Source organism: Schistocerca serialis, chromosome 1 (genome assembly GCF_023864345.2).
Source record: "Schistocerca serialis cubense isolate TAMUIC-IGC-003099 chromosome 1, iqSchSeri2.2, whole genome shotgun sequence".
NCBI classification, from domain to species: Eukaryota; Metazoa; Arthropoda; class Insecta; order Orthoptera; family Acrididae; genus Schistocerca; species Schistocerca serialis.
This window is the reverse complement of record NC_064638.1, coordinates 874,926,596-874,945,264: the sequence shown is the minus strand read 5'-3', so window position 1 is coordinate 874,945,264 and position 18,669 is coordinate 874,926,596. Positions and strand designations below refer to the sequence as shown.

General features: G+C 40.6%; 1 protein-coding gene across 1 annotated transcript in view; it reads right to left on the bottom strand.

Moving 5' to 3' along the window:
• The window catches only part of LOC126442591 (cilia- and flagella-associated protein 251-like), a 246,814-nt gene that overhangs the window by 205,195 nt on the left and 22,950 nt on the right, over positions 1-18,669 (bottom strand). Inside the window, exon 2 of the mRNA XM_050090718.1 lies at positions 6,164-6,458. Within this exon, the coding sequence (XP_049946675.1) occupies positions 6,164-6,364 (201 nt within the window). The 5' untranslated portion in view covers positions 6,365-6,458. The remainder of the gene's footprint in view (positions 1-6,163; positions 6,459-18,669) is intronic.

The following is an 18,669-nucleotide window of genomic DNA, read 5'->3' as shown; positions in this document are numbered from 1 at the left end:
CCTTTCTACTCTTAAACCTAATGTCTATATCGATATCACCAAATAGTATTCTGCAATTTTTGTATTTGAGTGGCAAGAGTATCAGTTTCTCCAGAAGCTCCACAAATAGGTCTTCATTGTGTTTCATGGGGGTGGTAAACTGAAGCTGTTATAATTTCCTGGTTTGGCAACATTATGGCTGCAACTTCAAATTTTGCTTATATGCACAGTCCACTTACATCTATAACTTCATAGATTAGGTTCACACTATTTTTAACATATACAGATCCACAACCACGTTTAATACTTTGTTCTACTGTAGCTGGTTGCCAATTCATATCCAAATGGTACACTTAATTTTAGTTCCTCATAGCTAAGACAGTATTCATTTATTGAAATCACAGTGCAGTGTAAGTTTTCCAGCCAATACTGAAGTTCATTAAGTTTGTTCTTAAGAGACTGCACATTAATATGGAAGAACATTATACTTGTACTTATCTTACTGTGGTTTTCCTGTAGCCCTTCAGCAAAAAATCATTGAGATAGGGTGGAACTGCTGCTTTCCTTTTCCTCAGTATACAACTATTTGATGGGTTTTCCAATGTTGACTGTTTCTTCAGATGGCATGGTGGTGAAGTTCTTGTCTTGTTAAGGGGATGAGTGGCTCCTATTACTTCTGCCAATGTTGATGTTGCATTTTCCGTTATTGGTGTTGATTCTTTTCTTGTCGCCCGTGTTTCTGATGATAATGATTCTGGGGATGCTGCTGCCACTGGTGACTGTGGCTCTGCTGTTGTTGCCAACGGTGGTTGTGGTTCTGCTGTTGACTGGGATGGTGATGATGTTGCTTGTTCCAATAGTGCTGTTAATGCTGCATCTACTTCTATTTTTCTTAGTTCAGTGTGGACAATCTCACTTTTGGAATATGATGGTCTATTTTTTCCATCTTTCTGGTTTTTTGATTCTATAGAAGATTTTTCTACTTCTGGCATGGTGGTTACTGCAGTTTATTTTTTCCTCTTTTGTTTACATGCAATCCTTGCCTTGTGAAATCTTGTCTTCTTAGGAATCTGTTTACATAAAGTACTGTGACATGATTGTATTGTTCACAGGTTTTTACAGTGTACTTGTTCAGCTGATATATGACATAATTTGTCTGTACCTTGTCTTGCTGGTATGGAATTGTACACAGTCCTTGTGAATTTTCCTGATTAACTCTTCTACAGCACTTCTGAAATTACAGGTCATCTTCCAGTTTCTGGTGTCATTTGATTCAGCACAGACTATTAGAGTGTCTTCTTTTCCTAGGTGTTTGATTCTCTAGTAACTTCATTACATAATACACCTGGTTTAACAAAGGATGTTACAGAGAGCATTTCTTGTGACAATTCATTTAACAGGCTTGCACAGTTTCTGCCATTTTCATCAGTCAACATAAGAACCTTAGTTTCTGGTATAGCTATATTAAATTGATTCCTGGTTCCTTTCCCTGCTAATTGCATTTCTGTTTGTGCAGTATTTACTTTTACTGGGACATGTGATGTAACACAATTATTGGAACATTCAGCAATGTCGCTGTTTTGTTTTTCTTTTTGTAAATTTTGTCCACATTTTCAGTCATCTGAACAAATCAATGTACTGTTTGTCGCAATCATACAGTTTAATTGTTCTTTTAGAGCCTTCAAACTATCAGTAAGATGTGCAATTGGAGCATCCAATCATAAAATTTCGTCTTTCATTCATTGCTGGGAAACTTTGTCCTGATTATTTCTTTGTACCATTTTATACACTGACCAATTTACATACTGTGCATCATGATGATAGCTGTTTACTTTTCTTCCCCATACTTTGCCAAAAAAAAAAAAATTATTCGAGTAAGCATACCTGGAATCTGGTACTGTTGTGTCTTCATTTCCATTTCATTTGTGCACTTTAAACATATAGTTCAAAATTGTACTACACATTTATTTGAAAGGTTTTCACTAGTACATGCAATTATTTATATTTACACTGTGTACAGTTTATAAAAATTCACTATCTTGATAACGTAACAAACTCTCTTGTAACAGCAAAACCTGTAGACTTGAATCTTCTCTTGTTTATTTTTGCAAATTTGAATATATTCACAGTATTATTTCATTACGCACTTGCTATCTTGGTTCGTTTAACTATGTTTAACTGTTCTCATAGAGGCATTTTTCCACCGACCGCTCTCTCCTCTGCACTTAACAGTGGAATTTGCAGTGCAATCTTAATGTTACAATTCTTGCTTTTAATTTCGCCAAAGACTGATTTGACTTCTGATAGTCATTTCGTTGTCAATTTCTTCACATTTTTTATGTAGACATTTCATCTTACCTACCTTGCGCTTCTCATTTATTTCATTCCCAAGCAACTTGTACTTCTATACTCCTGAATTTCCCTGAATATGTTTGTACTTGCTTCTTCCATCGATCAACTGAAGTATTTCTTGTGTTACCCTTGATACCTATATTTTTCTTTCAGCTTCTGTGACTGCCCTTTTTAGAGATGTCCATTCCTCTTTAACTGAACTGCATACAAGTTACTCCTTATCACAGTATCCAAAGCCTCAGATAACTTCAAGTGTATTTCTTCGTTCTTTACTTCTTCTGTATACCACTTCTTTGTGTATTGATTCTTTTCAATTAGTCTCTTAAAATTCAGCCTACTCTTCATCACCACTAAATTGTGATCTGAGTCTATTTCTGCTACTGGCTATGCCTTATGATCCAGTATCTGATTTTGGAATCTTTCTCTGCCTGGCCATGGCTTAAGCTAACTGGTTTCTTATCATATGTGTAACACCTCATGTCAAATCACTGGACAGAAATAACCAGTTGCTTCTTAATTTACGAATTGGTGCTGTGTAGTGTTTATTAAGTGTTGCTCCATTAATCTGACTGTGTGGAAAGTTTATCTAAGGCCACTGCTCTGTGGATTTAAATACCACTGTCTATTATGAGGGCTGAGCGTAAGTGCTACTCCATCATGGAAGCTATATTGTCCTATGAGTGACCTGAGGAGAGATGCGAGTTTCACATCCTGTGCAATCAGAGTAATGTACAACCTGTGCAATCAGAGTAATGTACAACCAGACTTGTCATTGCAACATTCAAAGTGGTAATAAATGTAGAAGAGACCACTTAAAAGCATAAGCTCTATAGTATACACCAAGCAAACAACCACTGACAACAATTTTCAGCTGTATCAATACTACAAAGATCTTTGAGACTGCCAGAGAGAGCCAGAAGAACAAACCAGATAGCGAAATATTCCAAGGTCTGATGCCATCATGAAGAATAAGAATCCAACCACAGCATACATCAGAATGCAGCAACTGAGCATTTCAATAAACCTCATAGCCTCCCTTGAAGTGCCAATGTAGTAGCACCTGTCTCCTACTTTCAACAGAGGCTCTCTTGCATAATTTGATGGACTAACAGCACTAAGAGAGAGTGGTTGAAGGTGACTTACAACATACAGATGGCTTCCAGACTGAATCATTGACTCTGCAGCAGAGTGTACATTGTAATAAACTTTCCAGCAAATTAAATGTCAATGAGTAATGGAAGCCCAGACTTGGACTTTCTCTCTATTGGGAATGATGTTGTGTACTAGACTTATGCTTACATCATATGGCTTGAATCAGTACAATTCTAACTTGTACTTCACATTCATCCTTTAACATTGGTGATATTTAAAGAACATGTTTTTTTTTGTGATTTACCTTTTGTACAGTGAATATTATTGACAGAAGAATATTGAGTCACCGACAGGCACAAAAAGACTGCTAAACAAATAGGTTTTTGGCCCAAAGGCCTTCTTCTGAAGTTGACAAAACACATACACACACACACACACACACACACAAATGTGTGCATGCAGACAAACACATACACTTTGTGGTCAATTGTATCCAGACACCCCCCAAAACATACGATTTTCAAATAAGGTGCATTGTGCTGCCACCTACTGATAGGTACTCCATATCAGCAACCTCAGTAGTCATTAGACATTGTGAGAGGGCAGAGTGGGGCACTCTGTGTAACTCACAGACTTCAAATGTGGTCAGGAAATTGGGTGTCATTTGTGTCATACGTCTGTATGCGAGATATCCATGCTCCTAAACATCATTAGGTTCACTGTTTCCAATATTATAGTGAAGTGGAAATGTGAAGGGACATGTACAGCACAAAAGCATACAGGCTGCCCTCATCAGTTGACTGACAGAGACCGCTGACAGTTGAAGAGGGTTGTAATATGTAATAGGCATTCATCTATCCAGACCATCACACAGGAATTCCAAACTGCATCAGGATCCACTGCAAGTACTATGATAGTTAGGCGGGAGGTGAGAATACTTGGATTTCACAGTCGAGCGACTGCTCATAAGCCACACATCACACCGGTAAATGGCAAACGATGCCTCACTTGGTGTAAGGATTGTAAACATTGGACGATTGAACAGTGGAAAAACCTTGTGTGGAATGACAAATCACGGAAAATTGGGAGGTGGTGGTGTTATGCTGTGGTCTTGTTATTCATGGAGGGGGCTTGGACCCCTTGTTTTTTTTGCATGGCACTATCACAGCACAGGCCTACATTGATGTTTTAAGCATCTTCTTGCTTCCCACTGTTGAAGAGAAATTTGGGGATGGCGATTGCATCTTTCAACACGGTCAAGCACCTGTTCATAATGCACGGCCTGCGGCAGTGTGGTTACACAACAACAACATCCCTGTAATGGCCTGGTCTGCACAAAGGCCTGACATGAATCCTATAGAACACCTTTGGGATGTTTTGGAATGCCAACTTCATGCCAGACCTGACCAATCGACATTGATACCTCTCCTCAGTGCAGCACTCCATGAAGAATTCGCTGGCATTCCCCAAGAAACCTTCCAGCACCTGATTGAGCGTATGCCTGTGAGAGTTGAAGCTGTCCTCAAGACTAAGGGTGCACCAACACCATATTGAATTCTAGCATTTCAAATAGTGGGCGCCACAAACTTGTAAGTCATTTTCAGCCAGGTGTCTGGATACTTTTGATCATACAGTATATGACCATTGTCTCTGGCCACTGGGGCCACACTGGTACAATTATTATAAATGCTTTCTCTGAAAACTAGATGGAACAGACAGTTGAAAGAACTTATTAGTCTGTAGGTAATGAGCCAACTTTATTTCCTTGAGAATGATATGAATGAAATTGGAAACAAAGGTTCTAATGTACGGTAGTTGTTGCACAAATATCAACAATGTACACATAAAGATCTGCAAAAGCAAAGAGAAAAATTGACGAGATCTTTAAACTCTATGAGTAGGACCCTGTAAATTACTTCATCAGCATAGAGGATGTTTGGAATAGGAAATAATGATCACAACATATTTAGTTCTTGTTAGAAAATGTAACTTAAATCAAGGCCAATAGTTGATCAAGCACAAAACAAACATGCACCCACTGCAACAGTTGAAAATTAGCATCAAACACAATCAATATTAACACATTTTTAAAGAAATATGAAATGCTGCACGATATAGTTTATGTACAGCACAAAGCACAGAGAGAAAGAGATATCATTTAAGTCTGCTTTGCCAGCCAAAAGGAAATTCATCAAATCTTCAATAACCATCACAGTAGTCATATTTTATAGGACCTCTTCTAAAGCATTAAGAAATTTTGGCAATGCGCTCACATTACCACTGGCAAAAGCATTAGCATCCAGGCATTCACGTTCACATGCAAACCAAACCCAATAAGTAAAGTTTCTGAAATTCACTTCCACATGTTTCTTCACAAAGTAGAAACAAGTACCACCCTCCAATTCAGTTGATGTACCTCTACAAATGTAGCAGATATAAACCACAGGTGCTAAAAATCAGAAATAAAATGCAAAACAATTAACAAGGCTCCAAAGTTGATGATATCCGTGGAAGTTTAAAGCTGAATTAATTTCACTTCAGATATTTAACAATGGATTTAAAGATCAGCAAATGACTCCCACAGATTGAAAATGACTAAAGGTTACACCAATATTTTAAAAAATAACATACACCACCATGTAATATGACCAATATGAATAAAGGACAATATACTGGAGCATATTCCTCCTTAATTACAGTAGTTTTAAAATTCATATTTTTGTATGAGAATAAAACTTACAAAAGGTAAACACATCTTTTTTGGTTCAGGAGGTAGTGATGTTAGTGTGGTATGTTGACTGTGAAAAGGGCTTCTTCTCTCATAAGATTCTCTAATGGATGAGGCAGTTGCAATGACCTGCAATGATGATTTATGAAGTTTGAGATCTTCAGCAGAATGTTCTTGTTTGTCTTCTGAAAGGTCCCATTCAGCATTCTCCATGTTTGCAATACAGGTGAGTTTCACTTGGAAGAATGTAAATCAGTTTGTCATATGGGAATATTATACTCCAGAATAACAATTTTTTTTTTTACATCTGCAAAAAAAGAAGAGCAAATGTAGAGTGGATAAGTAGTTAGGAAATTATAAGAATCTACTGTATGGCAAGATTGTAACTCTATATATGAATACTTGCAAATAATGGTAACAAGATCAAAGCAGCTGAAATAACTATTGACATAAACAGTTAAAAACTTTGCTTCACATGCTAATCAGTTTATTCTACTTTTACTCCCCAACGCACCTACTAAAATATGTTTCTACTGTAGAATATCATAATTATGAGCTTTCGTGACTTTTAATACAATCATACAAAGTATCTGTTTTGCTCGGTAATCTCATGCTTCATTAGAATTATTATATACATCAATACAGGAAGTACTTAAATAATAATAAAACAAATGTTTTATTACTTAAGTAAAATATTTTAAAATTATTATGTAGAGGAGGCATTCATTACCATTCCCAGAAAGACACACTGGAAAATGACTGATAAACATTTAAGCTTGGATAAGCAGATAAGCATTTAAGCTTCCAGGAGCAGCTGTGGGATGGGGAGGGAGAGGGATAGCAGGATAAAGGTGGGGGAAAATCCTGTGTTGCCAGTGGGAGCATGTGGGGACAGGAAGGGTAGCTAAGTGAAGAGTCAGGAGGCAGTGCCGGAGGGATGGGGAAAGCCAGAGCAGAAAGGAGAGAAGTGCAGAAGGGGTGTAGACTAGTAGGTGCATTGGTGGAATAGCAGATGTGCATAGTGATAGAGTGGATAAGGAAAGATGATACATAAATGGACAACAGGGCCTAGAAAAGGTTGACAAGAGGAAGGGGATTGGGGCACATTGACCAGAAACAAAGAATATAAGGATATATTGCGGGGGAGTCACCACCTGCACAATTCTGAGATGCTGGTGTTAGTAGGAAGAATCCAGGAGGCACAAGTTATGAATCTGTCATTCAAGTGAAGCATATTGTGTTGGACATCATATTCAGCAACTGGGAGAGCCAGCCATCTCGTAGCTACAGTTTGGTGGTTGCTACTTATGCAGACAGACAACTTATTAGCTATCACGGCCATGTAGGTAGCAGCACAGTGGTTGCAGTTTAATATGCAGATTACATCGATTCCTTCACAAACAGACCTCTCTTTGATTGGGTAGGAGATGTCTGTGACAAGAATGGAGTAGGTACAAGTGAGAGCATGTATGAGACAGGTCTTGCATTTAGGTCTGTCGCAGAGATATGAGCCATGAGGCAAGGGGCCTGGGAGCAAGGGTGAATCAGAAATGGACAAGTATGTTATTTAGGTTCGGTGGGCAGTGGAGCACCACAGTAGAATGGGTGGGGAGGATAGTGGGGAGGATATTCCTCATTTCAGGCTATATGGAGAGGTAGTCAAAATCCTACTGGGAAAGGAGATTCAGTCTCACCAGTCCTGGGTGATACTGAGTCACAAGATGAGTGCTTCTTTGTGACTGGACAGTGGGTACGAGGGAAGCAGTAAGGGACTGGGGAGACAAGGCATAGGAAATCTTTTTCTGGACAAGATTGGGAGGATATTTTCAGTCTGTGAATACCTTGAGAGCCTTGGCACACATGGAGACCGACTGCTCATCACTACAGATGTGATGACTTTGGGTGGTAAGGTTGTATGTAAAGGACTTCCTGGGGTGGAATGGGTGCCAGCTGTTGAAGTAGAGATATTGTTTGTGGTTGTTTGGCTTGTGAGGACAGAGGTACTGATGTAGCCATCCTTGAGATGGAGGTCAGCATCAGAGAATGTGTCTTGTTGGCTTCAGGAAGACAAGGTGAAGCAAATGAGGGAGAAGATTCCAAAGAAATGTCAGCAGTGTATCCTCACCCTCTGTCCTGATCACAAAGATGTCGTCAATTAATCTGAACCAGCTGCAACATTTGGGATTCTGGGTGATTAGGGATATTTGCTTTAGATGGCCCATGAATAGGTTGGCATAGGAGGGTGCCATGAGCGTTGGGGATGTTAGTGTAGAGGGAGGTGATATTGACAGTGATGAGCAGGGCACTAAGTGGTGTAGGAACAGGAACTGTGGAGAGTCTGTGGGGGAGGATATAGAAGTGTAGGTTGTGGGTAATAGGCTAATAGTGTTGGTCCATGAGAGCAGAGACCTCTCCCTGTTGGTGCACAGTAACTGGCAACAATGAGGTGTCCTGGGGGAGGGGGTGGGGGGTTATGAACTTTAGGAAGAAGCATGTAGAAGGTGGGAGTTCTGTGTGTGGTGGAGATGAGGACCGAGAGAGAGAGAGAGAGAGAGAGAGAGAGAGAGAGAGAGAGGGAGAGAGAGAGAGACTCAAGGGAGAGGTTCTGGGATGAGCCTAATGATTTGAAAAGGGACTGGAAATCCTGCTAGAGAGAGAGAGAGAGAGAGAGGGACTCAAGGGAGAGGATCTGGGATGAGCCTAATGATTTGAAAAGGGACTGGAAATCCTGCTGGATTTCAGGAATGCAATCACTGTGGAAAGGTTCTTAGATGGACGTATCAGACAAATGGGAGTGTCTCCCCACGAGGTAATCCCTGCGGTTCTTAACCACAGTGGTGGAGTCTGACTAAGACTTAGTCAGCAGGTAGGATTATAAGGACAGAATCAGTTTTTAGGTGGTGGGTTGCAATTCTTACTGCAGATGTAATGTTGGTTTCCAAGTTGAGGGATTTAAGGACTGATAGTGAGGAAAGACTCAAAGTTAGGAGATTCCTGAAAGTTAACAGGCTGTAATTAGGAGGCAGTGGCACTAATCCCAGATAGATGAATGTGTGAAATGAGTCCCGCAGTCTTCATTATTGGTTTCGCATTGAGTCTGATTTGTAGGGTTGGTAGGAAAAGGATATTGCTTAGGTCTGATGGGAAACAGAATACCACTGTAGGATGGATGGGGAGGACAGCAGGGAGGATATCCCTCATTCTAGGATGTGTCAAGAGGTAGTCAAAATCCTACTGGAATTTCTTCAGTTCTGGGTGTTACTGAGTCACGAGATGAGTGCTTCTTTGTGGCCAGACAGTGGGTATTGGGAAGGTAGTAGGTTACTGGAGAGGCAAGGTACAAGAGATTCGTTTTTGGACAGGATTTAAAGGGTATTTTTGCCTGTGAAGACCTGTGAGAACCTTGGCATATGTGGAGACCAACTGCTTATCACCAAAGATGTGATGACCTTGGTTGGCAAGATTGTACAGAACGGACTTTGGAATGGGTGGTAGCTGTTGAAGTGGAAGTATTGCTGGTGGTTGATTGGCTTGTGTGGATGGAGTTTATGACATATCCATCATTGAGATGGAGGTCAACATCAAGGAAGCTGGCTTGTTGAGTTGAGGAGGATAAGGTGAAATGAATGGGGGAGAAGGTATTGAGGTTCTGGAGGAATTTGGATAGGGTACCCTTGCTCTAGGTCCAGGTACAAAGATGTCTTCAGTGAATCTGAACCTGGTGTGGGTTTGAGATTCTGGGTGGTTAGGAGCAATTCCTCTAAATGGCCCATGAATAAGTTGGTCAAAGATGGTGTTCTACAGGTGCCCATTTGTTTGTAGGTGATGCCTTTGAAGGAGAGATAATTATGAATGAGGATTTTGTATGTCACCATGAGCAGGAAGCAGGTTGTAGGTTTGGAGTCAGTTGGGCTTTGGGAAAGGTAAGATCAATAACAGCAAGGCCATGAGCATTGGGGATGTTAGTGGAGAGGGAGGTGACATCAGCTGTGACGAGTAGCATGGTGGGTGGTAAAGGAACTGGGACTGTGAGGAGACTGTGGGGAAATGGATGGTGTCTTTTATATAGGACACACTAAAAGAATGAAACACAGGAATATGAGGGAAGAAGGTAAAATGTTAGGCAGTAGGGTCTATAGTGAAAGATGAAAATGAACTAAAATCAAGATGAAAATACATTCAGATCAAAGAGAAAAATAAATAAAAAGATGATAATGGCACGCAAGCCAGTGGATGAAGATGTGTAAAGAAAGGAGGGCAGAAGAGGGGTTCCAACCTTCAACGTGGCCTCATCATCATTCGAAAAAACCACAATTCATTGTCTAAAAGCTGATCCCAACACTATAATCATACCTGCCAACAAAGGCTCCACCTGGTGCATGGACTACAGTGGCTGTCAGATACATCCACCTACAAGCCCTGCCACAGTGGCCCCATTGCAGAAATCCAGCAGGATCTCTAGCCCCTCTTCAAATCCTTAAGTCCATACCTGAACCTCTCCCCCAAGTCTATTCCCTCCTCATCTGCATCACTCCCAGTACTCCTACCTTCTACATGCTTCCTAAAGTCCATAAATCCAACCACCCAGGACACCCTATTGTGGACAATTACTGTGCCCCCACAGGGGAATCTCTGCTCTCACAGATCAATACATTCAGCCTATCACCTGTAACCCACACTCCTATATAAAAGACACCATCCATTTCCCCACAGTCTCCTCACAGTCCCAGTTCCTTTACCACCCACCATGCCACTCATCACAGCTGATGTCACCTCCCTCTCCACTAACATCCCCAATGCTCATGGCCTTGCTGTTATTGATCTTACCTTTCCCAAAGCCCAACTGACTCCAAACCTACAACCTGCTTCCTGCTCATGGTGACCTACAAAATCCTCATTCATAATTATCTCTCCTTCAAAGGCATCACCTACAAACAAATGGGCACCTGTAGAACACCATCTTTGACCAACTTATTCATGGGCCATTTAGAGGAATTGCTCCTAACCACCCAGAATCTCAAACCCACACCAGGTTCAGATTCACTGAAGACATCTTCGTACCTGGACCTAGAGCAAGGGTACCCTATCCAAATTCCTCCAGAACCTCAATACCTTCTCCCCCATTCATTTCACCTTATCCTCCTCAACTCAACAAGCCAGCTTCCTTGATGTTGACCTCCATCTCAATGATGGATATGTCATAAACTCCATCCACACAAGCCAATCAACCACCAACAATACTTCCACTTCAACAGCTACCACCCATTCCAAAGTCTGTTCTGTACAATCTTACCAACCAAGGTCATCACATCTTTGGTGATAAGCAGTTGGTCTCCACATATGCCAAGGGTCTCTCAGGTCTTCACAGGCAAAAATACCCTCTAAATCCTGTCCAAAAACGAATCTCTTGTACCTTGCCTCTCCAGTAACCTACTACCTTCCCAATACCCACTGTCTGGCCACAAAGAAGCACTCATCTCGTGACTCAGTAACACCCAGAACTGAAGAAATTCCAGTAGGATTTTGACTACCTCTTGACACATCCTGGAATGGGGGATATCCTCCCTGCTGTCCTCCCCATCCATCCTACAGTGGTATTCTGTTTCCCATCAGGCCTAAGCAATATCCTTTTCTCACCAACCCTACAAATGAGACTCAATCCGAAACCAATAATGAAGACTGCGGGACTCATTTCACACATTCATCTATCTGGGATTAGTGCCACTGCCTCCTAATTACAGCCTGTTAACTTTCAGGAATCTCCTAACTTTGAGTCTGTCCTCACTATCAGTCCTTAAATCCCTCAACATGGAAACCAACATTACATCTGCAGTAAGAATTGCAACCCACCACCTAAAAACTGATTCTGTCCTTATAATCCCCCCTGCTGACTTAGTCAGACTCCACCACTGTGGTTAAGAACCACAGGGATTACCTCGTGGGGAGACACTCCATTTGTCTGATACATCCATCTAAGAACCTTTCCACAGTGATTGCATTCCTGAAATCCAGCAGGATTTCCAGTCCCTTTTCAAATCATTAGGCTCATCCCAGAACCTCTCCCTTGAGTCCCTCTCTCTCTCTCTCTCTAGCAGGATTTCCAGTCCCTTTTCAAATCATTAGGCTCATCCCAGAACCTCTCCCTTGAGTCTCTCTCTCTCTCTCTCTCTCTCTCTCTCTCTCTCGGTCCTCATCTCCACCACACACAGAACTCCCACCTTCTACATGCTTCTTCCTAAAGTTCATAACCCCCCACCCCCTCCCCCAGGACACCTCATTGTTGCCAGTTACTGTGCACCAACAGGGAGAGGTCTCTGCTCTCATGGACCAACACTATTAGCCTATTACCCACAACCTACACTTCTATATCCTCCCCCACAGACTCTCCACAGTTCCTGTTCCTGCACCACTTAGTGCCCTGCTCATCACTGTCAATATCACCTCCCTCTACACTAACATCCCCAACGCTCATGGCACCCTCCTATGCCAACCTATTCATGGGCCATCTAAAGCAAATATCCCTAATCACCCAGAATCCCAAATGTTGCAGCTGGTTCAGATTAATTGACGACATCTTTGTGATCAGGACAGAGGGTGAGGATACACTGCTGACATTTCTTTGGAATCTTCTCCCTCATTTGCTTCACCTTGTCTTCCTGAAGCCAACAAGACACATTCTCTGATGCTGACCTCCATCTCAAGGATGGCTACATCAGTACCTCTGTCCTCACAAGCCAAACAACCACAAACAATATCTCTACTTCAACAGCTGGCACCCATTCCACCCCAGGAAGTCCTTTACATACAACCTTACCACCCAAAGTCATCACATCTGTAGTGATGAGCAGTCGGTCTCCATGTGTGCCAAGGCTCTCAAGGTATTCACAGACTGAAAATATCCTCCCAATCTTGTCCAGAAAAAGATTTCCTATGCCTTGTCTCCCCAGTCCCTTACTGCTTCCCTCGTACCCACTGTCCAGTCACAAAGAAGCACTCATCTTGTGACTCAGTATCACCCAGGACTGGTGAGACTGAATCTCCTTTCCCAGTAGGATTTTGACTACCTCTCCATATAGCCTGAAATGAGGAATATCCTCCCCACTATCCTCCCCACCCATTCTACTGTGGTGCTCCACTGCCCACCGAACCTAAATAACATACTTGTCCATTTCTGATCCACCCTTGCTCCCAGGCCCCTTGCCTCATGGCTCATATCTCTGCGACAGACCTAAATGCAAGACCTGTCTCATACATGCTCTCACTTGTACCTACTCCATTCTTGTCACAGACATCTCCTACCCAATCAAAGAGAGGTCTGTTTGTGAAGGAATCGATGTAATCTGCATATTAAACTGCAACCACTGTGCTGCTACCTACATGGCCGTGATAGCTAATAAGTTGTCTGTCTGCATAAGTAGCAACCACCAAACTGTAGCTACGAGATGGCTGGCTCTCCCAGTTGCTGAATATGATGTCCAACACAATATGCTTCACTTGAATGACAGATTCATAACTTGTGCCTCCTGGATTCTTCCTACTAACACCAGCATCTCAGAATTGTGCAGGTGGTGACTCCCCCTCAATATATCCTTATATTCTTTGTTTCTGGTCAATGTGCCCCAACCCCCTTCCTCTTGTCAACCTTTTCTAGGCCCTGTTGTCCATTTATGTATCATCTTTCCTTATCCACTCTATCACTATGCACATCTGCTATTCCACCAATGCACCTACTAGTCTATACCCCTTCTGCACTTCTCTCCTTTCTGCTCTGGCTTTCCCCATCCCTCCGGCACTGCCTCCTGACTCTTCACTTAGCTGCCCTTTTGTCCCCACATGCTCCCACTGGCAACACAGCATTTCCCCCAACCTTTAACCTTGTAAACATTCTTTCTTTCTGGTAAATACCACCCCCTTTTCCTCCTGTTGACCTACGCTAGGCTCAGTCATCCATTCACCTATACCCTTTCCTGATCCACTCCAGCACTATGCACACCTCCTGTCCCACCAATGCACCTACTAGGCTTTTGCCCTTCTATACTCTCTCTTTTCCACTCTGGCTTTCTCCATCCGTCAGGCACAGCCTTCTGACTCTGCACCTAATAGCCCATCCTGTCCCTGCACGCTCCCACAGGCAGCTTAGCACCTTCCCCTACCCCTACCCTACCATCCCTTCCCTTCTCCTCACCACACCTCTTTGCTAGCCCCATCATCCACTCATAGCATAATGCTGACAGTGACAGATGAAGTTGCAGTCAGCAGTTGAACCCCAGCATCCAGAGACAGCGCCCATGTGTGTGAGAGTTTCACTTGTATTAACATGTGTGTTTTCTATTTCAGGAGAAGTACCTTTTTGTCTGAAAGTTTAAATGTCTAATCACTCTTTTCCATTGTGTCTTCTGTGGCTCAGTGCCCTTTTATGTGGTGAGTAGCAATCCTATCATTTACATATTGTTATTCCATCCTGGACTTTCCATTATTTGATTTTAAAATTATTGATTTTCCAAAATATACAACTGAATAAAATTCTTTACATTGTAGCCAACTTTCTAACACCTTTCTCATTTCTTTAATGTGTACAACTTGAAAAATTTTACACTTAGGTACTTATTGTTAACATGGATCAGTAAAAGTCTTGAAGAGGGAATTCCAGACAGTGTCTGTTTCTGTGCTGTGTAGGTGCACATCTCATCTCATGTTAAATTTCTCTATATTTTCTCTGACGTACGTTAAATAATTATGTACACATAATGTAGGTGGCATTATTGTATTAAGGGATTTAAAATGGTTTTTGAAGGTTTATCTACATGTTAATACCAGTACTGTAACTGCTTTCTCCTGCAGTGTGAAAATATACTCAGTTCCTGGGCAATTTTCCCATAGCAAACTTTCACATTGCTGATGGGAGTGGAAAAAACTGAAATACATTAGAATAATATTCCATCATCTTTCAGGTGTGTATCCAAGACATAATTAATTCTTCTTCTGACATTCAAACTGATAACTGTGCAGCCATCTCTGTTGGTGACTGAATTAAATCCACCTGACATAAATATACTGAGGAGCAAATGTATGTGCATAAGAGGTATGTCAATCAGCTCAAGAGTATCTGTCACAGATAAAACTTCATACATCTAAGTACAAAACACAGCAAGAACCAAGTCAGCAAATCCACAGTGCTTATGAATTATGTGTCTCATTATAAAAATGCACACATATGTTGGAATGCCAGACATCATAGACTCATCAATCGTGTGGCAATTGCCTTACCTCTGTTGCATGTGCAATTATTCCATTTGTGTCAAATGGTTTTAAATCAGTCGCCAACTCACCTTGGTGCCTGTAGCATTACCATCTGAAATATTGGAAAATGAAATGGTGTCCTGGATGCATGCCTGAAAGATGGAATAATCTGTCTGCTGGAAAACTTCAAGAGATGCAACAGAGTAATAGCTGTTTGCTCATATTGTTCTTAATTTATACAATTTTAAAAAATTACAAGTTTGCTGCAAAGACAATATGTTTGTTTTTCCAAAGAGGGGTTTTGATCAGTCATCAGTCCCAGTAATTTCACTATTTCGTAGTCACTTTTGATGATCAACAGTTCCTATACAACATGTTACGTTTTTGATAGGCTAAAGCAGAAATGTGCAACTGAACTCGGGCTCGTTTACTACCTATTTTTCACGTGGCTCATCTGTAAAGGGGGTTGGTAGTAAACGGTTGCATTTGCACCCCTATTATTGAGTCTGATATTGGCTGGCTTTTGAAGAGCAGTGAATTGAACTATACACGTTCAGATTGAAACTTATTTATTCAAAAGAAACACTTTAATGTTGTGGCCATGCATTTGTAAGTTCACAAATAATAATCGGTGCAATTCATACACTGGCTGTCTCACACCCACACACTTTCACTTTGTTCCTTCGCATACCCTGGCGTCCATGCTCGCACTCGCGGCACTTTGCTGCTCCCAACTCGCCACCACAATGGCCAACGACCAAAGACCCCGATTTTCCCGCTCATATCCACAGTCCTGAGTCGGGTCACATGACACCACAGTAGTCAAAATAATTGCTAAACATGGCCACAATTCGTTTACAATATTTTATAATATATAAATACTTAAATCTAAATACATTATATAATTTTACAAATTATCACCACACTCGTATAATTCGTTGCAATTAAAAGAAAACCAAAACACTATGCAACAGAACTACAACGCCCATCAAAACACACAACAAGTATTTTCCGGTCTATTTTGCCCAGCATATTATCTCTGCTGCTGTGCTTTAAAATTTAAATTACTTGAAAGAGTTCCATATTATCCCCTGTTACCTTACATACCTCCACTTCATGGAGACATTACCTTAGTAGTGGCAACATGAAGTAGCACCAAATGGAGTGAACCCATATTACTTTATATATTAAACATTTTAATTAGAACTATAATGGCACCAAAACATGTAGAACAGTGTTATAGTGGTGAGTTAATCAGTGTAAGTACTGTGATCAGAAAACATACATACATAATCCAACAATGTATCCAACTCAAATATACAATTAGATAGTCTCCTACTGAGTCTGATTGGGCAGGCAAAATAAATGCCCATGTTAGTCCATACATAGGTTGCACACTCACTGCACATTAACACTTCCACTTTTTATACAGTTGTTTCTGTAAGTTGAACGAAGTTGTTGTAAGCAGATCCTTGTGTTCACAGGTTTATGCATTGGAATACAGTCTTTCCAAACTTGTCAGCCAGCAGCACTGTGCTTCCTCTCGTTAGCCAAGCCATCCTATCAAAATTTAACCAAAACCTCATGAATATTGCCAAGACATTGTCACGAACCGGCTCTACTGTGCAGGAAAAGTTAACTCCATAAGGACACCGTTATGGTGTGGCTAATGGCTGTAAAGTAATTTAGTAGAGCTGGCCATGATGTCTCCTTTGTCGATGCTGCTGTGTCTGCGTTGTCCTTGTGGCTTCTTGTTGTCTAGGCGATGATTCCTTGGCTGCTTTGGGTCCAAGAAAAAGGTGCGGGTTTTTTAATTATTACTGGACTATCGAAAAATGACGCAGTATTCCACGGTTTCTTTGTATCAAACACATTTATTGCAAGAACTATATGCACAACTACACTCAACCGCGGTCAACACACAAGTGGCCGAAAGCCCGTAGTAGACCAAAGATCACGGTCATAAGCTACAAAGAACATACAATTCCAATATCGATTGTTGATCGCAACACCTAACTTAGTATTATCTTAAGCAAAAGCTTTTATAACACGACTTTAGTGAATAATAAAATAAAGTGACGTCTATTAGTGTATCATAAAATAAAATGATGTCTATTCGTCAGTTCCATTACAATAGCCCCTCAAGAATTTTGTAAGTATGAACATGCGAACAAAATTCTGACAACAGAATAATGGAACTGCCAAGAATATGTTTTTAAATAAATTAAAATTTTTAATAGGACTGTTTCCTTTGAGTTATGCTAACACTGAAATTGTTATACTTAGTAAAGGAAAACATACAATTTTTTAACCTTAGGGTAAATGAAATACGAAAGAAGATTCACAATTTTCACTTAGAAGAGTCCATAATGTTTTAGCACTTCACATGAGACCATTGAAAAACTGTAACTTTTAACTGCAGGCTCGTTTTATTTTCTTTAAGTGCCCACTTTTCACACTACTCACAGTCTGTCCCACATTGACCATCTGCACATAGGTGACGTCCGTTAAAAGGTCTGATTCCTGCTTGTCCTGCAGTGCGTCTGTTTTCAAAGCTTAGCTGTTTGTATTGCTTTGTTGTCTATAATGCCATGTTATCTAAAAATCACATACAGAGATTACCTTTTGGTTACATAATGTTTATATGTAAGTACATGGTTAGGATACATAGTTAACCTTCTGGTAATGTTTATCTAGTGGGAGAAGTTTACAGTATCTGTCTGAGTAATACTACACAGATATGAGCTGGTCAAAAAAGATTCTTTAAATACTAATAAATTCTATAAACATGTAATACAAATGCATTAACATATTGGGTGTAAAATATCTAATCACAGAGACATTACTCCAAGGATAAAAAAGTTCAATTGTTTGTTCCGAGGGTTCATATTCACAGTAAAAGCGCAAAGGTAGAATCATGGATGAAAGTTTTGGAATGGTATGTATATATCAAAATTAAAAAATATTACTGCCTTTGCATTTGCAGTGGTTGAGAGAGAAATATACAGTAATTCATATGGTTTACTGAAAATGATTATCTCCTTGTAGAGTTGGACATTTCAAGCACTTAAGTGTGTAGTAATTAGGACTCTGCCTTTAAGAGTAACAAATTTAAAAAACTGAATTGTTGCAAGACAGATTTAGTGCAGATTAGTGGCTTGCATTTTAAATGACATCTCAACAAGTGTGGTGTGAGAGTTACACAAACTAAAAGTACACAAATTATTAAACTTCAATCAAATTGCATAAACATACAGAAATATCAAAAACTAACATGG